The sequence below is a fragment of the Etheostoma cragini genome, chromosome 5 (assembly GCF_013103735.1).
Source record: "Etheostoma cragini isolate CJK2018 chromosome 5, CSU_Ecrag_1.0, whole genome shotgun sequence".
NCBI lineage: Eukaryota > Metazoa > Chordata > Actinopteri > Perciformes > Percidae > Etheostoma > Etheostoma cragini.
Window position 1 is genome coordinate 20,006,716 of NC_048411.1, and position 24,938 is coordinate 20,031,653.

Here is a 24,938-nt window from a genome sequence, read left to right on the forward strand (position 1 = left end):
ATTAAGCATTAATTAACACTAATTTCTCATGGCAGGATACCTTTATTTAGTATAATCCACACTTCTTCTTCTTGCCCAAGCATGTAAATAAGATGAAACTGGATGTGTGGTGTCAACCAGCCACCTCTGTTTGGCCTGTCTGGTGTCTGTTAATAATGTCTAATGGTAATTTACCCCCTGGATTAAAGGCCTTGTACAGGAGGCAGGTGAGGTCCTACTGCCAGGTTAACCACCAGCTACTTAGGTGTAATACAGTACATCCTTGGGGTACTTTTTTATTCCTTGATGTTTATTTCTTTTTCATAGAAGAATAAGAAGCTACTTTGTCAGTATTCAGTGTATGTTGTGTGCACTTGAGTTGTCTTTTCTGTTTGACTTTGTTGTATCTCTGTTTTGTTATCTTGTTTTGCATTTGTTTACAGGAATTATAGTGTTATGATAGCTGAGAAGTTTTAATATAACATTGTCACACTTTCATGCTTTTGAGTTAAACATGTACAGTCATACATGTTTAGTTAGTTGGATTTGATGAGCAAACCCGTGTTGTGGAAGAAGTATTTAAATCTTCTACTTATGCCAATTTACCAAAACAAGAATGTAAAAATACTTCATTACAAGTAAAAGGACTGAATTCAAAACCTTAGAAGAAATGCAGAAACATTATCGGAAAAAAATTAATTTAGTAATTAAGATTTAGTATACTTAAGTATTTAGCACTATCCCTAGTACTTAGAACTAAAGTATTTACTATACTAAAGTATAGTAGTTTAGTATTACTAAAGTATAATATATTAGTAGTGTTTTAGTGCTCCACTGGATCAAAATATGAATTAATTGAATAGCGGGGTGTAGGAGAAAAATAAATTGTATTCATTCTTTTTGGACTTTGCTCTTATGTTCTCTGCTTTATTAAATGTTGGATAATTTGGCCTCAAACTGTTATTTTGAGTAAACCATTTGAGAAGTTTTGAAATGTCTCTTTGGTGGAACTGCTACATCTGAAATGTGGTAAGGAGCCCCAACTGGATACGTGACTGCTTTTTTTAAAGTTTTTTTTATGGTTCAGGTCTCAGGTACTCTTTTTAGAGGCTGCAACATCACTAAAACTATGAAATAATACAAGAGTGTTTGTTGTGTCTAGAATTTGTGTACATGTAATGAATTTATTGTGCATGTTTAGTCAGTACAGTGCTACAGTATACATGCCATGAATATCTTGTAAGACCAACAGTTTAAGAACCAGTGGTTGGAGCGCCTGCTCTATTCCAGGATTCCCAGCAGAGGTGACGTTCACTTCCTGAATGGAGAAATGGGGGAGGGGATCTTGATGTCCTGCCCCCTCTCCAGTCTCTTCTCACAGTCAATCAGGTAATTTACGCCATCAATCACTAATTGTACCAGCTCAACCTGCAAATGCATAGTAACTAGTGTCAAAGATCAATATGTATATAGTTGTTACACAGGTTCAGGTTACATTTGAATTAATATCCATACTTGTGATCTACTGTGTTCCTGATAATTAGCAAACTCAGTGGTTCTCCATGATGTGTCACTGAGAGTCTGAAGGATTTCATTGCATTTGATAAAAAGAGCTATGTAAGCAAAAAAGTGAAATCAGCTGAATTCTTTGGATTTTGGTAAGTATATTTTTAAACCCAGGTTTTGTGGATTACTCTTTCTTAAGTACCCTTTCACTTACTGCAGAAAGGTTTTCATGTTCCCATAGAAAAGAAGAACAGTTGGGAACAAGATGAGAAAGTACACATTTTACGTCTTTTTGGACATCAAAAGGGTACGGTTTTTTAACCATTGACATTATGCCGTCAGAAAAGAAAAATTAAAGCAATCTGTAACAGTTGTATGCCTATAAGCTGTCTTTAAATTTAGGTTCTCTGTTATTCTTAGCTGTGTGAAACTAGAATACATGATGCCTATATCCCCCCGCATAACCTGCTGACATATGGCAAGTTCGATTTACTTTTGCTCCCTGAGTTTCGGACTTGCTCTGATTGAATGTGCTTTGCAGACTCTAACATCAACCATGACCAAAGAGGTGCTAATAATAACCCTGATCATCCTCCACAGCGCTGTGGAGATAGGTCAGGTAATGTGAGGTTACCTTGACCTTAACTTTCGGTGACCTTAACAGCCCGCGATGGGTAGTACCTTAATCACAGCTTGTGAAGAAGTGCAGCAGAAAAAAAGCTCTGCTAAGTAGACAGAGGTCTTTAACCTTAACTGGCACCATCTCGTCTGGATTACAGATTAAAGAACAGCAGTGGGTACGCTTATACAGATCCCACACCTGTTGGGATGTCTGATGTCCTCTGTCCAACTCTAACTCTCTTTGCCTGCTGCTCTTCTCTACTCTTACTTCAGATGCTGCTTATCTCTTCACGTGTTTACCTCTGACTTGCCAAGACGGTCAAGGTTAGAAACGTCCACGGTGTCTCCAGTGGCGGCCGTGTCAACGCCTCCTGTGCCTCTCTTCTGTAGCCTCAGGTTATCCAGGATCTTTTTAAAGCGAGGGTCCTAGATCATAAACAACACATAGTAAATCATTCTTCAGTCATGACAACTGAAATACAGGAGAACATATATTGTCCAACTTGAATTTCTTTTTCTGCATTACCCTGCTGAGGATGGGCAAGCGGATATGCACACCAGCCCTGAGCCCAGTGCCAAGGTTAGAGGGGCAAGTGAGGATGTAGCCCAGACGGTCATTCCACATGAACTCCCAGCCTCTCTCCTGAATTAGATGCTCCACCTAAAAGTTGAAAGAAAAGACTTTAGATTTATATGTTTACTTTTTGGAACACATGTAAAAGATAACAGAAAAGCACAGTTTCTTGATTTTTTGTATATTTTGTTTTTCATAGCCTACGTTTAATACAATCTGCAGGTAAAGTCTTTACAATACTCAACCTTACACTGAGTTAAATTGCATAGATGAACTATTTCAATTATGGAGCAATACATTTTAACAATCCACACTGGACATGAAGACATGTATACCTGTTTAAGACCTCTGCAGAACCTTTCAAACACTCTCTTCATGTTTCCTCCTTTCTCCATGGATATGATCCGTGTGTGGTCCTCCTCATTGATCCAGATTAAGAAGTTCTTCTCATTGTTGTGCCTGAGACAATCAGGAATAATTAAACTCCAATGATACCCATGTTAATACAGCTGCAATACAATTGAGTTATTCAGAAGAGAAACTGTCAGGCCAGTCATAGGCTATGTAGACACAGGTGTGGAGGTGGGGGTCGTGGCAACACTACTTTATCAAAAAGGAAATAATGACTAATAAAGTTGGAGTTATGGAAGTAAAGGAAGAAGAGAAGCATGAGAAAAAAACAGATTGAATTTGCAGAGGAACGTGAAATAGCTGTTTGAAAAGTGTGAAGGTATAATTAGGGCATTAAAACATGAGATGAAGTCACCTATTAGTTATAGTATGGGGAGCTGCAAGTGCAAGTTTCAGGATACTACCAGTGATGTACTAAGCACTACATGGATAGGAAAATAGCATTTCTATGTATTGTAAAACTAATGAAAAAGCACATTAAATTCCAGCAGTGTGTGAATTTGCTAAATTTGCTTGTTGTTTTCTGGTGATTTTAAGCCTTGAAGCAATGAGGACACTGTTATTTATACATTATCTGTTCCTTAATAATTTTACAGAAAAAAGTGTAATCTAATTCTGCTGAATAACCCACTTCTCTCCAGTCACATTGATCCTGTACTATATGGTGGTGGTGCTCAATGCTGTCAGATGTCAGATAATGTTCACAAATTCCCTAAATAGTAAAGAGTAAATAATAAATTGGTATAAAGAAGGCACTGCTACATTGCTAAAAAAATAGTTATGGGATGAAGATGGTCACAAAAAGTTGTTGTCATATTAGTCTTTCCAGTTGTCCCTACAAACCAACCACTAGTGATGGCTGCGAATGAAACTTGGATCAAACTTCTGAGGCATATCTCCTCAAAAATATGTTTCTCGGCACTCTAGGCAGTCTACAGTGACTACAGCTAAACTAAAAAAAAAACAGCAGTATTTCTTCTACAAGGAGTTTCTTCTAATCTTACCAGATGCCACGAGCATCAGGCCAATCTCTGGCCATCCCAGCTGCGGTGAGCAGAGGTGACACAGGTTTATCAAACAGGAAGTGCTCCTGATTGGCCAATGAAGGGATAGAGGAATCAGGGGGGACATTAGATGGCATTGGTCATCAAAAATAGAGTACAAAACCTTGTCTCTTAGTGTGTATGATTTACATCAATAAGCTGTTTCTGCTCTCTGTCAGACATCTCTCCCAGGCTGTAGTAGCGACCAGTCAGGTCTCCCTTCAAGCCAGCCAGAGCTGTCACAACCACACGCTCCACCTCACGGCGCTCAGAGCGCGAGCAGGCAGGTGGAAGACTCAGCCCACGAATGCTACGACCAGTACGGACACGAGTTGACAGCACGTAGCGCTCATCAAACATTCCTGAGGTGATCTGATTAAAAAAAAAAGAAGTAAAAGATCATTGAGTGGATGCAGGGAACAAATGAGTGAAGAGGCATGGTGGCAGTAGCTCAGTCACTAGGGGGTTGGGCTTGGAACCAGGGGGTCGCTGATTCAATCCCCGTGCGAACCAAAGTATGGTGGTGGACTGGTAGCTGGAGAGATTCCTGGGTGCTCTTGAGCAAGGCACCGAACCCCTAACTGCTCGGGCAGCCCCTCACTCTGACACCTCTCCTTTAGTCCGTGTACTGAGCATGTGTGTGTAATTCAGGCCTGTGTGTAATCTGTGTAATAACAACAGAGTGTAAATTGTAATTTCCCCTTGCGGGACTAACAAAGAATACATTATTATGTGGGTGTTACCTTGGAAGCATCCAGGTCAGTGGGATGCTTCATTGTGCGAGGGTCGTATCCATTGTGTCTATCCTTGATAACAGGGTCAAAGAGCTCAGCAAACACCTGACAGGGAAAATCAAAGTGAGTTTTCACCCTCATTTCTAGACTGAAGACACAACTCCCTGCAAACATGAGCTCCAACCTCGTAGCTCTCCTCATCTCCAGCTACCATGCCCACAGTCTTGATGAAGGGGTGTCCAGGGTTGTCCACACCGGTTTGGATGCACTGGTCCAGGGTCCAGTTGTTGGGGGTTGTCTTGTCCCTCAGGCGTCCATAAATGGTTGGGGTCAGGGCTGCTGCCATGCAGTTGTTGTGCTTCCTCAGGTCAGGGAAATCAGCGCTGTAGAATGTTTTCAACAACTAACTTAGTGTTTGGATTAAGAAGCTTCACTACTCCCTTTTTACAGTCCCTTACCTTTACAAGACAAGTACACTTTTAGTTATAACATTTAGTTTGCTTCAGTAGGGCCTGTGGAAAATGGGAATATAAACAAAAAAAAACTTTTCTAACTATCTACCTGGGTGGATAAAGCCTTGTTCTCTCAGCAGCAGCAGCAGCAGCGGCCGTGTTGTCACTGAAGATGTATCCAGATGCCAGTGTGCCAGCGCCAATGCTGGCCAAAATCACAGCCGTGTTACGCCCAGACATTATACGGGTAAAAGAGTTTGCCATGATTCCGTGGTCTTGGTTATTACCTGGTGAAAGGTCAGAGGGCAAAGATGACATTCCATCAACTTTAAAAATGATTAATTTACCCCAAAAACTATGATTTCCAGTCTGATTGCTTCTTATGGGAAAGTACTGTAACTGAGTTTACCACTTTACTGCTCGTGGTAACACTGTACATAGTTGGTTATAGTCTCATTTTGGACTTATAAATGTTAATGTGTATTTGTGCTACCTTGTAGCATGCTAAACTACAAGCCTGAACTTCACTGCAGCATCGTTCCCTGAATGTCACGGTTGGCATTTAGGAGAAGCTGATAATTTGGAATCAGATTGTTAAACCAGACAGCCTAGAGGCACAGAGGAAAGCAGATAGACAACAATATGTAGAAGAGTATTTGTTGTACCACGTTATTTTGCTTTACAAATCACACAGTGGTGAGATAAGAGCACCGCGTAAGGTTGTAGTAATCCAAGCAATTACAATGGGCCTTTTTTGGGATCGCAGTAAATACATGTTTGGAGGTGGAGCGGTTGTGGCTTTTGGATTTAAAAGAATGCTGACATGCTGCAGCACTTGAACTACTGTATATTCTATTTGTATTTGTTGCTCTGTGACCATTGTACTGAGAAGGAAACACATTATAGTAGTAATTTTAACTCTCAAAGTGATAAAGTTTGTGAGGATAAAGATGGAATCTAGTAATACTCTCCCAACTGTTTGTCATACAGCTCAACAATCATCTTAAGTTTACATTAATGTGTAATCAATACACAACTTCACAGGTACATACTCAGACCAAAGTACTAACTGCATTAACCTATCAATTGCTTGAGTAACACACAGGCTACCTCTGAGGTCTGTGTGATGAGATTATTCTAAAAGCAGCCACCAGGGTGTCAAAGTTAACTGTCCCACACACACACACACACACACACACACACACACACACACACACACACACACAAAAACAGTGAATGAATGAAGTGTGGAGGAAAAAGGGGCAGTATAGGATGTGTCACATTAAAGCCACAGTATGTAACTTGTCCCACTTTGGTGACCCTACCGGTTGGAGGAGGACATGTCCCATTATGTTTCTTTGGAACTACAGATCCGCTACCCTATCTGGCAAACTTGCATGTGCGGTTATGGCCGGTAGAGATTAATAAAGCAAATGCAGAAGTGCCATTCACCCTGTTACGAGTTGACCATTGAAACAGTTTTGGAAACATTATTTCAGGGTGCAAAAAGTTACATAGTGCTGCTTTAAGGTCAGTAGAAGGGGTTAAAAGGTAATCAAGAGGGTGGAAGAGGATTAGAGGGATTCTCCTCCAAAACTAGAAGAATAAATGAATTCTGAAATGGGGAAACACATGTTAAATGTAATGATTTAATGATTTAAGAAACAAACAACTTAAACAACAGGTGGCTGGTCCCTCTTAGTATCAGGCAGATTAAGAGGCCCTAATACATGAGGCTGCTGTGTAGGCTACAGTGTGCTGTAAATGTCTACCCTTGGAGCAAGTAAAAAGCAAAAGGCAAAGACAGCTGATGAAAAGATTGAAGTTTCTTTGCGTGTGCTGTGAAACTTCTATTACTGATGATCATATTGATAATCAGCTCTTTATGCATACTGTCACTACAAATTAAATGCATTGTTTCAGAATATTCCACTTTCTTCTGAATAAAGCGACCCTAAATCAAAAACACAAGGACAGTAATGTTTGAAAAGTCTGACAACTGCTGTTGACAATGTCTTCACGTCTCCAAGAGAAGCATGTGTGCATATAAGACAGGACAGAGAAAAAGGGAAAAGAGCTGAGAGATGAGGAGGGACAGGCCATCACTCACCGGTGTTTTGTCTGAAGAGTGGAGGCAGCGAAGGACCTTTGTGTTTCCTGCAGCTCAGTCCGGAGAGGCTCGATCTGCTGAGTGAGTGCAGGCTGAAGAACAGAGCTGGGATCAGTGAGGTGGGGACACTGGCTTGAGTTTAGCCTCTCACTGAGTGACAGACAGAAAATCCTCTTTATACTGTCAGTCAGCATGTCTACCTGCCTCTTCACACATGCACTCAAACACACACATGCACACACACACACACACACACACACACACAAATTCAAAGGTCTTTTTAGGCATTTAATTTAATTATATTATCATTGTAATACAGATGACACTCATGAAAGACCTTGAATATTTTGCTCCTGGCTGCTGCTAAATGGACATTTCTGTATGTCCACACACTTAGTGGCATTTGGTATTTATGTCTAAATCTTTCCTTGGGCTGGTTCCTTCCTTCTTTTTCATTACTTATTCATCATTAACCATGCATTGTGTCTCTAAATTTAAATGTCATCTCCTTGTTTTTCCCAGTTTTTCAAATCCAATCCATCTAGGCCGTTGCAGTCTTTGACTGGAAAAGGGTCCAAGATGTCCCACCAGCAGTGATGTGGTAAACTTCACATAACTGTTATCCAGAAACAGAGTTGGTTTCGTTGATCTGCTACACAACTCCCACTGAAAGCGTAATACAACCTACACCTGCCACCCTTCAGCCTTCTGCCAACTTGTCATATCTCTACGACAACATTTGGAATGATGACTTTATCACTTTGCAAACACTTGACTGTGATTCACACCACACCACTTTTCTCTTTCACTTCCTCTGTCTGGTCAGTCTCACTCTGCTCCTCGCTATTTCACTCTTTATCGCTGTTGTGCAAACAAAAATATCAATGTCTGTTGTTCTATCTTTAGAAACCGCATTTAACAGCATGTCCTCTTCATACTTAAACCTCACATTGATGTCACAGCTAGTAAATTAAATATCATTCACTCTTTATAATTATTGATATCTAAAGGTAAGACATTTCACACGTTTATTGTCCAACGGCCCTTCAGTGCCCTGCAGTTTTACATTGTTAATTTGGATTAATATTATTTAATATATTTAAAATACTTTGCCATGAAATTGCAACCTCCAGTTAACAACTCCTCCACTATCAAATCATCAGTAACTGAGATTAAAGGAGAGAAATTTGAGCTTTTTCTTCTCTTTTTGCCCTTTTTACTTAACTATTATTAAGTATTGTTTAACTTGTAAGAATGAGATAGTTAATAAGACGAGGAGGAGATTAGATCAGGTCTTGAATATTGGTCATGTCTTTACGATACAATGCTATTCATGACCACAGGGTGGCAGAATGGTCACAGGTCACAGTACATGTGAATGTGAAACCCTCTCTCTGGTTAAGGAGCTGTTTCATTAAGGATCCAACTGTCGGCCAAAGTATAAGTGGTGTACTTTTTATATACTCTAGTTTTCTTGAAATAGGCATGACCTTTGGTTGACCTTTTAAACCTAAAGATGTGATACTTTCCAACAACAGCAGCCAAAATAATGTCATTAGCCCCTTAGCGATCATTTTGTGAGATATTATTATCAAATTTTAACTGCGACTAGGTAAGACTTCTTCTTGTAGCCCTATTGTGTTTCCAAGCTAATAAGTCCCAGAAATAATCATTTGCAGGCAATTGTATGTAAAAAACATAATTCAGGGGGACATCATTTTTATTTTCTAGTACTTCTATTACTCAAAGCCAATAGTGCTTGCAGGGCTCCTAACTGTTGGAGAAGACACCTCAGAGTGTTACATTTCAAAAGAAACCACAGACAGCATGTATTACAAATGGTTCAAGAACATTCCAGCTTCCAATTTGGGTATGCCTTGGATAGGCGTTTTTGGCTAATTTTAGAGGAGTGTTAAGGGGTTAGTTACAAAATCTAAAACTCATAAATTGTTCATCATCTCAAGAGCAGCGTCAGAATTGACATGTTTAGAATGTTTAAATATTGATCTACAGTAGCTCCAGATGCTGGCTTTAAGAGTGTACAAGTGGACAGTATTTGACAAAGGGAAGGATAACAACGATAATAATACAAGCACAAACTGAACCAGTTAAAGTTTTGTTTTTTTCTGTAATATTACTGAAATAATAATGAGTAGGGAATTCTACTCACACTCTTACGGCAATCCACTCTCAGACCTCAGCACCTGATAAAACCCCCGAAGATATTTTCTGGGTCAAATCCAACTGTGCTTTGATCATACGAAGGTATAGATAGTTTGTTTGTTCATCTATATTCATTACGTTGAAAAATTGACATGGAAGTTCAAATTAATGGCAGTTGTTGCCAAAAGAAGCCGAAGAAACTTAATATCATCAAAATTATTGCACAGTCCAAAGAAATGCGCCAACACATAAGGCATGTTGAATTTATTTCCCCTGAACCTACCCGTGAAAAATGCAAACATTACACAAAAATGATATTCAACTACAAACATAGCATGTTTTCAATACAAACATGTAAAACGTACACTACCATACACTCTACAGACGCAGTGCAAAGGACACGTTTCCAAAAGCAAAGCCTGAAAACATTTCCTCTAATCAATCTGGAACAAGGTTAATTGTTTTATGAGTAAAGTTCTCTGTTTTCACTTAGGCCCGCATAACATCCAACATAACAACAGACTGTTTTGCAGATGACGTAGCCTAAAGAGTATGACTGACATCATTAGATATATGGAGAGACAAATGGGCCAAAATATTGTGTCTATGCCTTTTAAGAGAGCCTCCTGGCAGCTACAGAGACAATATAGAGAAGCAGAGGGAGAACGCACAGGGAGCGTCCAGTCAGGCATGTACAACATGCAGCTGTTGTGTGCATGCAAGACAACTATATGTTCATCATATCAACAATACGGAAAATAAATTCTGATTATTCAAATGCTACATTTTTTTCAAAAGACATTGTTTTTTATGATACAGTTAAACATATTTTCTTGCGATACAAGAGCCTTGGATGCAAAACTAGAATTAAACATAAAAACAGGAGAGACAAAAAAGACAATAAAATGAATATTCACAGCATAACAATTCAAAGTATTTCTTCAATCATTTGATATGTGTGAATATGTCACCATACAAAAATAACACAAATACAGCATCTGACGAAATAAATAGCATTGTAAATAACGATCGTACTGTCACTCAAGCAAAGCTACATCTCAGAGAGTGCAAAAACTGTCCCAGTCTACATCCAAGCATTACACACTGGGACCTGACAACACATGTCAGTATCTAAAAGCTAAAGAAATCAAACTGCACACAAACTCTGCAAAAGCTTTGGGACAGTAGAGGTCATAACAATGTTTAAACACTAGAGGGAGATATTTGCTGCAATGACTTCACTGTTTACACTAACATGCTACTGTTTAATCTATGTGAACTATTTTCTGAAAAAAGAAGTTGAATAAGTGAAACTACAGTCCAATTTATAAAAGAAATCTTAGGATTTCTAAGCAGGATTTATATAAAACTTTACGCTTGTATAGGCAAGTGTGGGGAAGTTGACCTACACTAATGGAAGGCACTGATGAAGATTTTAATTTTGTATCATTCATTTGGAATGATTTTTAGAAAGAGCTTTCCATTTTTAGCAAATATCTTTAGGCAAAGACCGACTTAAGACAAATACAGAATTCTTTGTTTTATCAATGGAAAAATTGGCTACTTTATCAAAATATATCAAATGTTTCCACTTTAAATTGTGTTCATTTCATTATCTTTCTACATCATAATGAAGGCTTAAAGGCGTTTTGCCATATCCAGCCCACTGAGTATGCATAGTGATTTAAAAAGTCAACCCGGTAAGAGTAAAGCATGCTATGGAGAGGGTCAGGGGTCAGGTTGAAGGCCATTTAGACAGTTACATCCCAAGCTGAAATCATGCAAGTTTTGTGCAGTGACCATCATGACATAAAGCATATTTTGGGGATCTTGCTCCAAGACATGGCACAGAAATGCACAAGTAACAGAACACAGACAACAGCAAAGAGACACAAGCTCAGACATCTCTCTCTTACACTATCTGTATATGCTACATCTCTGTTACATTCACTGTATTTCATCCATTCACTTGATGCTCTCAGCCTTTTCTGCTCTCTCAGGCTGTCTGAGGAAGTGTGATGTCATGTGCACGACCCTCTTGACTGAGGAATGAGACAGTCACATGCCATTTCCTAAAAACCCTCACGCAATGCAAGCAGAACCTTCTTCTCTTGTTCTTCTTGAAGACAATAAATCCATCACCTTAGAAATTCTAAGCCTGTTCTCTCCTCATGCTCCCTCTCTTGTAAAAGCTTGTTCAACTGGCCTCATGTTTGACTCTCTCACTTCAGTCAGTATCGGTCTTGTATTTGTTTCCACGTCACTCTCGAAACTTTCTGATTTCGTCTTGATTGATGAGATTACGTGGGTGTGTTGCCCTTTGGGGTCCAGGTTTGGCAGGCTCCTACTGGCCACAAACACCTGTAACTCATGCTGGAAGCCTGGGCTCAATCTTCAGTGAGAGATCATAGAGTGTCTCTTCATCCATGATGAGAGTCTTATCCAGAAGGTACTGGGTTACCTGGAAAGAAAACATAAAAAAGGGCGGACAGATATTGTAAATTGCAGACCAGCAAAAGCTATGGCTTCATTTTGTTGTTTTTATTAAAGGCTGATACGTTCAAAAATCATTTTAGTTCTCACAGTTGATCTAAACTTTGACTAGTATGTCAATAAAAAGTTGTAGTGTAGCATGTCATAAAAATGTCATTAAAATGTCACAGTATAGTAGTATTTATAGTAGTATAGCCATTTTTTTACAGTGCTATATGAATAAAGTTTCTAATTTATTAATATTAAAATGTACTGTACATTCGATGATGTTCAGTGCTGCTTTGGTGATGTTCTTTAGAAATAAAAGGCACTCCTTTAAGGAAAAAGTATTCAGTGTGTTTCACAAAAAGTACCTTGGCTTGATGCTCTATTCTGTACGGAGTCTGTTGGAACTGTCGGATCTCTCTGATGATGTGGGATATCTAAAGAAAATTGTATTAAGTATACAGTGTAAAGTGTACAGATGATTTGCATAATTCCTTTGTGCATGTATGTTCCTACCATCCTCATTTTGGAGAAGTTAACAAGACCTTCCTCAGTAAAATTGGGCGTTCCCTCCTCAATAAAGGCCAGATCTGTTAGATACATTCCCAGGTATGGCACACATGGAGGGTTGCAGCTGGATGAAGAAATTGTGAAAAAAATAATGTCTGTAAAAAGTTGTCTCAAAGTCAATCAAAGCACATTTTAATTTTTTAAGTGTGATGTGTACAACATGATTTGCAAAGTTCTCACTTTTTCAGGGTCTCCCTCAGATTTTTAAACCTTCCCTCAGAGGACACAGTCTTCTGTAGTTTGTCCATCAGGGCTTTAGTCTGGACAATACCAGATTTCCACATTTATTTACATCATCAGACTAACACAGGACACAAGACAGTTGCATTAAGCCAAAATCCACTTACTCTTGATAATGATAAAATGACAAAATTGAATTTGCTATGGCCCTGAATAGGCAGCATAGCTTGGTGGAGAGACAGACTGTCTGGTGATTGGATTGGATTGGATTATGACTTTAATCGATTTACGTAGTGTTCATCAGAATTGAGAAAAGAACAGATAAAGGTAAATGCAACTTTGCATTGTTTTTCCCGGGAATTCTATATACACTTGAAGACATTACAGAGACCAAACGTTTTTCTTGTAATTATCCATGCTTAGGGAAGCCTTATATACACTAGCTGTTAGGTATAGACAACTGATGGAGAATTATTCCACCTGTTTGCTGACTTTAGCCCAGGTCTTCTTTAAACGGTAGATGGCACTGCGATTGAGCGCGGATGTGATCTCCAGGACTCCGTTGTAGTTGTTGAGACAGCGGCAGATGTCAGCCACAGCAACCCACTTCTCTATGGAGTTGGCTCTCGAGCCCACATCGGTGTGCGTCATAATCTGTGATGCCACCAGGTTACTCATCTTCAAAAGATAAAGAAAATTAAAAATAAAAGGATGTGTTGGATATTTACAGAAGGGTTAGTAAAAAAGGTTCTTGAGATCTTGAAAGAGCTTACATCATTAAAGTGTTGAGTAGTTTTCATGATGTATGGCGTCCTCTCTGTCTTATCAACCTTCATCCAGCCCTGCCCCAGGAACTCTCTTAGAGACAGGGGACAGACACGTGATAAGTTAAAATGGGATCACCCACATTAAAATACAGCACAATAATTTCAAGATATAAATTACATTAGCTAAAGCCTGTGACTTAAGGATATTATTACATCCCCAGCAGAGGTTTATAAGGATTTCTAAAACACCACAAGTAAGACACATGTCTCATGAACTGGACTAGATGTGCATTACGTTATTGTTGGATTGGATAAATCTTGTATTGCCATGAAGCCAAATATAAAGTTTTGACAAACTACAAAACACATATGCTTCTAGTTTGAATTATTTAAAAGCTAGCTGTGTTTCCTTCGACTGGTTTTAAAACCTGAACTGAAGATTTGGAAACTTTTATGTAAGACGGCAGCACAGTGAGGCTTTGAACCTGTTTGACTATGCTATATGACATGTATTTGCATTGATAAATGTCATTATATAGAAGAATTACAACCACATTTAAGCCTTAAAACAGAGTTTAATCACTCTGTATGTGTCACCCACATTACCTGATAAGCAGGAGAGGAAACTAGGGTAACTTAGAGCTACTGAATGATTTCCAGAACCCATCTTTCATCTTCTTCCAACTTCAACTGCTCATCCGGTGTCCACATTAGCCAGCTCTGACTTGGGGAGCCAGAGGTGTTCCCAGGCAAGGGGGAGACGTGCTAGTTGGATTAAGTTGTTCCTCAAAGTGCTCCTTCCACCGCCCAATGACCTCCTCAGTTGAGGTCAACAATGTCCAGTCCTTACTGTACACAGCTTGGATGGTTCCCCGTTTCCCCTTCCTGAGGTGGCGGATGGTTTTCCAGAAACACCTTAGTGCCAACCGAAAGTCTCTGAACATTTCACACTCTCGGGTTCAATGCCACCTACCTCCACAGGGATGCCAAAAAAGCTCTGCCAGAGGTGTGAATTAAAGATCTCTTGAACAATGGCCTCCTCCAGACATTCCCAGCTCACCCACACTACCTGTTTGGGCTTACCCCGTCCGTCCAGAGTCTTTCCCCATCCACTGACCCAACTCACCACCAGATGGTTAGTTGACAGCTCCACCCCTCTCTTCACCAGAGTGTCCAAAACATTCGGCCATCACAAAATCGATCATCAACCATTGGCCTAGGGTGCTCTGGTACCAGTTACACTTCTGAGCATCCTTATGTTCAAACATGGTGTTTGTTGTAGACAATCCGTGACTAGCACAGAAGTCTTACAACAAATGACTGCTGGGGTTCAGATCCGGGAGGCCGTTCCTCCCAATTACGCATCTCCAGGTGTCTCTATTGCCCTAGTTGAAGTTTACCAGCAGAACTATGGAATCTCCTACTTGAGCCCAATGCAGGACTCCATTCAAGAAGGCCAAATATTCCGAGCTTCTGTTTTGTGCATATAAACAAACAACAGTCAGTTTTCCCCCCAACAATCCGTAGGCGTAGGGAGGCGACGATCTAAACTACTAGGGTAAACTCCAACGTATCCCCACCAGATCTAACTGGTAGCGCTCCACCTTCCACACAAGCTCTGTTTCCTTCCCCCTTCAGAGAGGTGACGTAAATATACAGCGCAAAAAAATCTAAAAACAAATTGCAGTTGTTGCAAATGTTGCTGATGTGAGGGAGAAAACTTCATCATAGCAGCAACTTACTACATAGTGATTTCAATATTTTATAGGTTGATGTAAATTTAATATTAAGTAAATGTAAATGCATCCCATCAGTTTTCCTCAATGCCTTTAAAAGTATACTTTTCTATGGCGCTGCCTAGGAAACCTGTTATGATAAACTGGTCTCATAACAAGCAGTACACATAAAGGGGATTTAGTTTTGTTTGGCCTGAATCAGATCACACGAGAGTGTTTTAAAAGGACTAACTCATAAGGAATGCTTCTGAAGACGATGTGATCCAGAAGAGTGATCTGCTCGGCCAACTCCATCGCTGGGAGAGACTCGAAACACTCTGCCTTTGGACAGTCCGCCTAAACACACACACGGACACACACATGGACACAAAAAGACAGAGTCAAAAATAGACAGAAATTCACACCATCAACACCGATAAAAAGGATATGTAGATAACTTATGAAGCATCTGGCTATGAACAATATGTTTTACGACAGTTCCATGGAGACCGTCATTGTCAAGCGAGGGGTGTTTTACCCCTACAGCATGAGGAGTGAGTAGTGTGTGTGTGTGTGTGTGTGTGTGTGTGTGTGTGTGTGTGTGTGTGTGTGTGTGTGTGTGTGTGTGTGTGTGTGTGTGTGTGTGTGTGTGTGTGTGTGTGTGTTTGTGATTCCCAGTCATTATTAAGCCAAAATAACACTAGTGACTTATGATTATTTTTTATCTTTGGGAACTGGTAAAGTAGTTAGGGGAGGTGTGTATTTTGTGCAACTACTTCCAGGATGCTGGCTTCATACAACAGGTCATCCCATAGTGAACCCCATTAATTCAAACTAAAGCTGTATCGCTAAGCCAGTCTGCATAACAAGAGATGTACGTTATGCAGCAAAAGGTAGAATTTCTTTTCTCTGCAGTTAACTGCCTCTTCATTGACCCACAAGAATAAGTACTAGTGTATTTTAAAAGTATGACAATATGTTTGCAATGACTCATCCGAGGATTTAATGCACTGCAGTTTTTCTCACCATCTGTAAGATATCCTCTATCCTCAGCTGGGCATCGTCCTGCTCATCCTGAGAAAGGGCACTAGGAGACAGAGTAGAATAGAATAAAATAAAAGAGAATACAAATAATGACAGAACATGCCACAACAGAATAATACAGAATAAAACAGAACATATCGCAAAAGAGTAGAATATAACAGAATATAATAAAACAGAATATAATTGGACAGAGTACAACTGAATATGATAGAAAAAACAATAGAATACAGTAGAACTTAACACAATAGAATAAAGAGAAGCTTCCATACATCAAGACACATTTTATGGCAGAATTTATTCACCTTTTAAATGTTTCATTTGAGTGCTTCATACCAATTCGGTATGTTTGTGTGTGTGTGTGCATATTTACGTGTATGATTGTGTGTGTGTGGTACCTCAGTATGTTTGCAGTAGCTTTTCTCTCCTGAGGCAGGAGGTCCGGATCTCTGAGGACCTCCTCCAGAAGACAGATCACGGACATCTTTAGCTCCCCGTTCATCTCAAAGTCCTAAACACAAACACAAATGATCTTCCATAGTTAAAGGGACCCTCATTAGATATATGTAATTAGTTATTGTACCCTAACATTAATCTAAACTCTAAAACCAGACCAGAAGTAAAAGCTAACCAGAATATATTTATATTTCTCACTGTCTAAGACCTCAAATTGGTTTTCACAAAGATAGAAGTTAGGAGTTAACAAAATCTTTTATTATGGTATATTTAATTTTAGATAATAATTAATATTATATTATAATAATAATTAATAATATTAATATTTATTGTGATAATAAGTAAAGTAAGAGCGTATTTAATTTGTAGATAGCTTACCTTATTTTACTGATTTCAATTTGGGATTTTTAACATCATTTAATTGATGGTAAATTTAATAGTTTGAACTGTCTTTTTGTGTAACTTTGTGCACATTGACACAGTTTCATAATTGTTGAGGTTGAGGGACTGATACACCATAAGAAAGTGAAGTGGTTTTATTAGGAATACTGTCAAAGTTGTCAAGTTGTGTTGTCCAACTGTTGGTGTTTTAAGTAGACCACATTACAAAACATTTAGAGATATTAAAGAGACAGCTAAAACAGTATACGACATGGCAAAATATCCGTTTAAAAAAAATGTATTTAGTCGGATTTTATACATATACACACCTTCTTTTCCTCCTCTTTGTCCGTTTTTATTCCCACACCAATTCAACTCTTGTTCAAAGGTCAGTTTTAAAAAGCTTTTTGTTCTTTTGCCTCCCAAAGAAAAATGTGAGTAGGTGTATATTGTGTGTGTGTGTGTGTGTGTGTGTGTGTGTGTGTGTGTGTGTGTGTGTGTGTGTGTGTGTGTGTGTGTGTGTGTGTGTGTGTGTGTGTGTGTTTGTGCTTTTCCTCTGCATTAATAAGCCGTCATAAGTGTGGTTGATTAATTGACACAGCAACAATATTCTGTGAGTTTGTGCGCATGTGGCTGTTTACATGCTCAAGTGAGGGCAGTGGAGCAAAGAGAGAATGTATCAGACACCTGTTTTAATGAGAAGACAAACTTGATCACCCCAGCAAAAACAAGCGACCACACACTTGCATGGACGCACACACGCACGCACACACACAAGCATGCATGCACGCACGCACGCACACAGTTGTGGGCCCAGACAGACCTGTGAGTGTTTGGAAACCCAGTGCCGCAGTACGTTGAGAACTCGGTTAGTTGCAGCTCGGCGGATGATGAACTCTTTATCACAAGTTCGTTCAGAGTTAGTAAACACTGGGGAGAATATTAAAAACATAAAAAAGGAAAAAAAGAGAGAGAAAAGGTTATTCCTGTCTCATAATAAAAAACTTTCAATGATGATCTAGGACTTAACTGTATTTACCAACAAAAGCTAAATCTGTCGGGCGTTAAGAAGTATTGACTTTAAAAAATAATACAATTTAAAATATTGCAAATGAAAAATCCTTCATTTCAAACATTGCAGAAGTTCAACTAAAGTAGTTGTAAAGTATTTGCATGCATGCGTGCAAGAGTGCGTGCATGCATGCTAGCGTGCATGCATGTGTGCATGCGTGCGTGCATGCCTGGTGGTGAACCATGTCCTGCTGCTGCTGTGGCGATAGCAAAGGCTGACGCAGGAGAGACTGAGCAGCGTGAGTTCTCCCCTGACTGGACTGCAAACACACAAACACATACTGTAATTATCATAAACGACAACAATACTGTTATAAAGTGTTACCGCTGTAATCATCAAGAGGAGTGGACACAAGTAAACTTTCCTTTCATACGAACACAATAAAACCTGAAGGGTCGCAAACTAAAATAACTTTTTTGTATTATGACTTTTTTTAAACTAAATGTAAAATTGCCCACTTTACCAATTAAAATACTTTTAATAGCAACCACGATTCTCCGGTGACAAATTGATAAATAACCAAGTAGTTGTTTCCTTGGTAACATTCTGATAATTTCTTCACATGAGTACGTACATGGCAAATATTTCAAAGTTTGCCATACTATTCCTGTTAATAGCCTATAAGTATATACTGTACATATATGTTGAAAACACAATCTGGTCATTAGAGGCTGTGTGTAGCACTGTTAAAATTGGCGGCTATGACTATATTTCAAACCATGAATTTGCGTGAAGAGAATATTTTGCATGTAGAAAAGTTTATTTAGCTATTGTACTCATTACATCAGGCACCATTTGTACTAGTGTTTGTAATTTACGTCAGAGAAAATTTAGATGAAAAATACAAATATGTAAATTCACCTATACAACGTTAACTGTATTTTTCATTACTTACAAAACTCCCAATCATTAACATTGTCATTGTTGTTACAGGCACATTGCAGACCATAAATACATACACTCAACTCATTGTTGGCAATATTTCCAACAGCCATACAAGACTTCTCATTGTGATCATATCAGTCATCACCTTTAATTTTTTAAACATTGAAAACAGTCACACATGACCATTTATGCCATTGTCTGGTTGTAATTGAGCTTTGTATTATGCTTCTGTACTAAAGATGTCAGTCTCCGGGGTTGGGGATCTTTGCCTAGCTTGGCAGAGTGGCAGTGCAGTGGGCACAGCCCTGCCCACTGTGAGGGCTTCCAGCTATAGCTCTGTGGTTTAGTTAGTCTGTGAGTCATAAAACCACACACACAGTGTTACCTCCAGGCTGTCTGTAGCGGAGGTGTCGAGGTGTAGAAGGGGATCGACTTGGAGACATGTCTCCTGCCTCACTGCTCTGAGGAGACTCTGGGAGGATTTTCTCCACTGCCACTGACTCTAGCACAGCTAGACAAGAGGGGAGGAGAAAGACAGGAATAATGATGATGATGATGATGATAACAATGATGAGGAGGAGGAGTATGATGATGAGGATGATGGTTATGGTCATGATGGTGGCCATTACTGTTGCTGCTCTACTGGAGAGGAGAACTTTATTACACTTAAGTTCACAGACACGCAGAGATGTGTAGTATAGCCAGTGGATATCATCATTTACATGTACAATAGGTGTACAATTGGGTGGAGATTTAGTGATTGTAAATGTCATAACATAACAGCTTGTTTTACATAATTTTCACACTCATTAAACATTTAGTGCACCCTTGTTCCCTATATGGAAACATCCGGATTTATAATGTGATTATTTATTGAGATTTTTCCTTTCATTTGTCACGCATCTGTATTTTGCCCTAAAACAGTAAACACCGCACAGTACCTGATTACAGGAAGCTCTGCTGTAGATGCTCTTGCTACTACATATGCATCTTTGTGTTTTGCTTTAGATACCAATATGTACATGCCAAAATGTTGCCTAGTTTCACCTGATGACTCACATCTACTAATATGGTTAGAATGTCACAATGCCAATTTGTGAGTGACAAAAGCCAAGAGAAAGGGTAAGATCAACAGACAAAAAGAAGGATGTGCAAATAGCTGCATGTACATACATATACATACAGTATAGCATATACATTTCTGATTAAAAGCTAAAGAAACAGGGAGACAGAATACAAAGGCGGTGAGAGTGGCATAATGGTACAAGTGCTGAAGGCTCTTTTTCGCCTAGTGAGCTGTTAGCAGCTGCCACACATGCACACAGTCATGTACACACTGTTATTGTATGTGTGTGTACATGCTAATTATGGTCTAACTGCAGCTTGTCCTTGCTGTGCTGCTGCAGATGCCCTGACAAAATCCCTCTCAAGTCTAAGAGGGCTGTTTAACAACACCATTAGAAGATCTGAGCATGTTTGGTGGGAAGTCGATTTAACTGACTCAAGCACACAAATGTAAGGAGATAATGATGTCCCACCAAGTGTCTTTTTTGCTCTTACATGGAACACTTCACTTCATTTGAGGAGTGACCTTTAGCTCTTTAGCATTTCAGTGCAACATTAAGGCTCTACTGTACTGTATATGTTGATAAGTCATTGAGAATACATAGCAGCAATGCAGAGATTTAAAGCACAGAATACAAATTTAAATCACCTGCCAATACTTCACAATTCAGATGTTCCAGCCCTCTCTTGGCCTGATCTATGGGCCTCACAGCACGGAGGCAGGGCAGATCAGCTCACCTCTATCCATATCTGACCACATGTCAATTTGCTGGATGTGAAACAAACTTTAAACTTGCCAGACAGAGAGGGCAGGGAAACACTGCTTTTGCATTGGCAAAATATGATTGCATTTAAAAAAAAAAAAAAAAAACAGTCCTACTGCTCTGTGCTGTATAAATGTTTTTTGCACTTTATTTAAGTGGAAACTACAGTATTAAATACCTCTGCGGATGCTCCGTCTCACTTTGCCACCGAATGGGTCGATCTTTGGCACATCCTCCCCCTCTGCAGTCGAGCAGAGACTCTGGTCCGGGGACAAGGGAATGGGAGGAGCTTGGTCCTGCGGTGGCTTGGAGTTGTTGGGTGGGGGAGACGTGGAAGAGGGAGGAGGAGAAGAGGAGGTGGTTGGAGTTGGGGTCTGAGGTGTTGGGGTTTGGGGGGTGTGGGCAGATGTGGGGCTACTGGCAGCAGACTGGGAAGTGTTATGGTTGACGCTGGAGTTTGAAAAAGGACTGGTTAGGTCGAGGCCTCCAACCCTGGAGGTGATGGGGGAGTGGAGGGAAAGCTTTCGCGTTTGGACAGGGGAAGAGGTACGGGACTGGATGGACAAAGGAGGTGGAGAGGAGAACTTGCGGCAAAGATGAGGAGATTTGTCGTTTATGTGCTCGCCACCTCTGTTGTTCTGATTGGTGGCAAAAAACAGCTCCAAGGACCTAGAAAAGGGTAAAAAGTAATTTGTTAGCAAAAAAGAGGATGCCAAGAAAATGTGTAATTGCAGAAGCTCAAAAGAAAGGTTGTTTGTCTCTGTGCCTAAAAGTTTCAATAACAACGTCATTGTGTCAGATAGTTTTCCTGTATTAGAGACATATACATAGGGTAAAAATACCGGGTTTTTTAAGAATTCACAAAGATTTAAAAAAAAAATCAGATTTCACAGAAAACAGCCAACAACAATTCCCAGAGCCCCCGGTGGTGTGGTGGGTGTGCTCCATGCCTTTGCGGCGACAAACTGCATTTTATTTCCTCCTCAAAATAGGTAATTCCATGTAGTTACATAGTTACCGATATGTTCATAACTACTACAGTGCTCAATTACCTTTTTGTTAGGGGGAAATAAACAACAATTTGTCGCTATGAAGGCAGGACAACCACCACACCACCGGGCGCTCATGGGATTGTTGCCGGCTGCGGGAGGCAAGGAAGGCGGGGACGAAGGCTGCCTGCCCGGCTAAGGGAACACACCTAACAATAGCAGCTAACAGCTAGCTGTTGCCTCGCGCTGTCTCCTGGGAATTTAGTTGTGTGAGTGAAGTGCATAGCACAGGGAAGAAGCTTGGAGTAACTAGTAAGCTAGGAGAATATAGCAGAGCCTTTTGAGTTTGATTGTTGTGTGTGTGAAGAGCGGACTCTGAGTTATTCACAGAGTTGTTCACAAGGGAAGAAGCTTGGAGTTATAGAACGGATATACAACACAGGGAAGAGGCTTTGATGGTTGTCCTTATCTATTCGAACCAAGAATACAGACGAAGAACTCGCCTCATAAGAGTTGGAAAGAACCAGACAGAGAGGTGCAACAAGCAGATGAAGCAGCTGCTCCAAGCGCGAGCTATCGTTAGCAGCAACGCTATTACTGTGCAAGCCACATGCATATTTTGCACGTTTCCATGTAGTTACGTAGTTACTGATATGGTCATAGCCACTACAGTGCTCAGTTACCTATTTTCAAGGAGGATATAAACTACAAGTTGTGGCCGTGATTGCTTGGACCACACCCATTACACCCATGTGTGTCTGTTAAGAGGCATAAAGGCACTCTAAAACTTGCCCTGTTAACTGCTGTTTTAGTTGAATGGAAGCTTGTACGTGTAGCTGCGGCTACTCAGTGTTGCCTGCATCGATTCAGGTTGGGGGTTTTTCAATCGAAAGTACTCGCATATGATCAAGATTAACATAAAAATTAAAAACATAAGAATTCTCCTTTAGGGCATTCAATGTTATATTTGGGGCATTTAGCTAATGCAGTTATCCAGAGTGACTTATAATGAGTGTGTGGGCACATACAGTGCAGTCAGAAATTATATGAACAGTGACACAATTTTAATTTTGGTTGTGTCTATACTCTAACAGACTGGGTCGGAAATAAAACAATGTCTATACGGTTACCGGGCTGACTTTAAGCTTTCATTTTAGAGTGTTTACACCCACATCAGATGAACAGTGTAGGAATTTTAGAACGTTGTATGCATGGTTCCTCAGATTTTATTAACAGGAGGTAGTTGAACAAGCTAACATAAACTTAAATTTACTCTAGCCGTTTTCTTTATCCATTCAAAGGATGAAATTACTACATGAAATTTGAAAGGGGTTGCTCAAATTGACAAACTCAAAGAGAATAATAACTAGACTATGCAATTCACTTCAACCGAGTTTGATTTGCTACCTGATTATTAACATCATAGTAAAAATACAAGTACGTAAGTAGGGAAGAAAATCATAAATCTTTTATTGCAGACTACATTTGCCAAATTTAAATGCCCTATTTGCCAGGAAATGAAAGCTTCAATCAACAAGCATTTTGTAATGCCATTTACATTGCTCAGAAAGTTGTGAGTTCAGAGCTACATTAAGAGAGGGTAATCATGCACAGATGAACACATCCATCACTATTCACACAAGCCAGTTATTCGGCAGGAAATAGAAGAACAAATTGCATCCCCAATTGAAATAAGAGAAAGGAAAGGCAGACAGAGGAATAAAAGATTCATGAATAGCAGAGGAAGAATGCTGAAGAACATTGAAGCTGCAGTAGATGCTTAAGAGAAAGCTATATCAAGCCGACTGAGAGGAATGTTGAAAAGGGGTCAATATGAATATAAAAAACAGCCTTGAGGAAGTGTTGCTACATTGAGAGAACATGCTACAGACCGCCCGCAGACTGAAGAAAACATTCCACTTCTCCCATTCCTGTCTACAGTACGTATCATCAACCTAAAATGTTTCAAACGGGTGAAATGATGTCCCCTGTGAGTTGCTCCATTCATTTAAAGAAATCAATAGCGGGTATATTAAAAAAGTACAGGAGAAAGTCATGCATCAGTGAAGTGTCAGACCACGACCAGAGGAGAGGAAGAACAGGCAGGAAAAGTTGAAAAAGGGACAGAAAGAAGGACTGAGAGAAGAGTCAGTTACTTGGACTGATCCATGGCTATCTTCTTGATCTTCAGACTGTAGTCGGGAGAGATGGATAGGATTGACAGACGGTCAAATGAGTGGTACTGCGCCCTGTAGTTAGAGGGGACATGAAGAGACAGGGAGATGGATGACACAGAAAAATGATTAGATGGATGGGGTGATGGTTGGACTGAGACATGAAAATGCAAAACCAGGAGATGTGATGAAGATAGAAGATGGTTTGAGGGAAGATGATGGAAGGATGATGGATGGATTTCTTGGAAGATGTAAGGTGTGTTTAAGGAAGAGGTGAGCCAGCGTGTGAGTGAGAGAATAGCAGCATATGTTTAATCTCCCAGGTAATCACATAACCAAATGGGAGAAAAGAGAGATAAGAGAAAATAGGGCTGTGTTAAAGTCTGTGTACCTCTGTGTTTATGTGTGTGTCCATGGCAGACCCATGCAGAGAGTCTCTAACAGGCAGATGGCCACCCACCACAAACCAGGGTCTGCCTGAGGTTTCTGCCTGTTATAGGATGTTTTTCCTCACCACTGTCACACCAAATGCTTGCTCTTGTGGGGAATTGCTGGGTATCTGTAAACTATGGAGAGTGGTCGAGACCTACTCTTTCTGTAAAGTGTCCTAAGATAACTTCTGAGGTAATGTTACTCTAAATAAAATTGAATTGAAATTAAAGGGAAACAAAAAAAAATGGGGGCAACTCTTTGATAAAAACAAACACAAATGGGGACTTTGAAATCCACCTCACAAAATGTAATTCTAGTCATTGTAGTGCGCCAATCTTCTTCAACAAATGCTCAATAAAAGACATGGAAAAACTAA

At 39.8% G+C, this 24,938-nt stretch overlaps 2 protein-coding genes across 5 annotated transcripts in view; both read right to left on the reverse strand.

The window, feature by feature from the left end:
* Positions 1 to 1,138: 1,138 nt before the first annotated feature.
* On the reverse strand, positions 1,139 to 7,621 carry LOC117945179 (creatine kinase U-type, mitochondrial-like). 2 transcript variants are annotated; one of them, XM_034872483.1, is made up of 10 exons: positions 7,431 to 7,621; positions 5,430 to 5,607; positions 5,053 to 5,251; positions 4,878 to 4,973; positions 4,285 to 4,506; positions 4,096 to 4,181; positions 3,016 to 3,139; positions 2,633 to 2,767; positions 2,407 to 2,532; positions 1,139 to 1,407 (listed from the first exon to the last, which is right to left on the reverse strand). In XM_034872483.1, exons 2-10 carry the CDS (start codon positions 5,582 to 5,584, stop codon positions 1,291 to 1,293), a joined length of 1,260 nt encoding a protein of 419 aa, XP_034728374.1. In that variant the 5' UTR covers positions 5,585 to 5,607; positions 7,431 to 7,621; the 3' UTR covers positions 1,139 to 1,290. The 2 variants fall into 2 exon arrangements, with proteins under 2 accessions (XP_034728374.1, XP_034728375.1); XM_034872484.1 differs by having other exon boundaries at positions 5,430 to 5,614; positions 7,435 to 7,562.
* Positions 7,622 to 9,842: 2,221 nt separating this feature from the next.
* rasgrf2b (Ras protein-specific guanine nucleotide-releasing factor 2b) overlaps positions 9,843 to 24,938 on the reverse strand; it is a 43,378-nt gene continuing 28,282 nt past the window's right edge. For 2 of the 3 annotated variants that reach the window (XM_034871847.1, XM_034871849.1), the window contains exons 16-29: positions 24,113 to 24,205; positions 21,146 to 21,636; positions 19,524 to 19,649; positions 18,423 to 18,512; positions 18,005 to 18,111; positions 16,743 to 16,855; positions 16,330 to 16,390; positions 15,557 to 15,660; positions 13,595 to 13,679; positions 13,302 to 13,499; positions 12,822 to 12,901; positions 12,588 to 12,705; positions 12,440 to 12,508; positions 9,843 to 12,054 (exon numbers count right to left, since the gene is read on the reverse strand). In XM_034871847.1, the coding sequence (XP_034727738.1) occupies positions 11,962 to 12,054; positions 12,440 to 12,508; positions 12,588 to 12,705; positions 12,822 to 12,901; positions 13,302 to 13,499; positions 13,595 to 13,679; positions 15,557 to 15,660; positions 16,330 to 16,390; positions 16,743 to 16,855; positions 18,005 to 18,111; positions 18,423 to 18,512; positions 19,524 to 19,649; positions 21,146 to 21,636; positions 24,113 to 24,205 (1,828 nt within the window). In that variant the 3' untranslated portion in view covers positions 9,843 to 11,961. The remainder of the gene's footprint in view (positions 12,055 to 12,439; positions 12,509 to 12,587; positions 12,706 to 12,821; positions 12,902 to 13,301; positions 13,500 to 13,594; positions 13,680 to 15,556; positions 15,661 to 16,329; positions 16,391 to 16,742; positions 16,856 to 18,004; positions 18,112 to 18,422; positions 18,513 to 19,523; positions 19,650 to 21,145; positions 21,637 to 24,112; positions 24,206 to 24,938) is intronic. The other variant, XM_034871848.1, reaches the window with a different exon arrangement.

What these genes read in the sequence shown, in the direction of transcription:
- LOC117945179 (XM_034872483.1), bottom strand. Translation starts at nt 5,584, where the DNA reads ATGGCAAACTCTTTTACCCGTATAATGTCTGGGCGTAACACGGCTGTG. An exon ending in ACAAGGCTTTATCCACCCAG is followed by an intron (nt 5,252 to 5,429) that starts GTAGATAGTTAG and finishes AACATTCTACAG; the next exon opens with CGCTGATTTCCCTGACCTGA. An exon ending in TCTGCAGAGGTCTTAAACAG is followed by an intron (nt 2,768 to 3,015) that starts GTATACATGTCT and finishes TTCAACTTTTAG; the next exon opens with GTGGAGCATCTAATTCAGGA.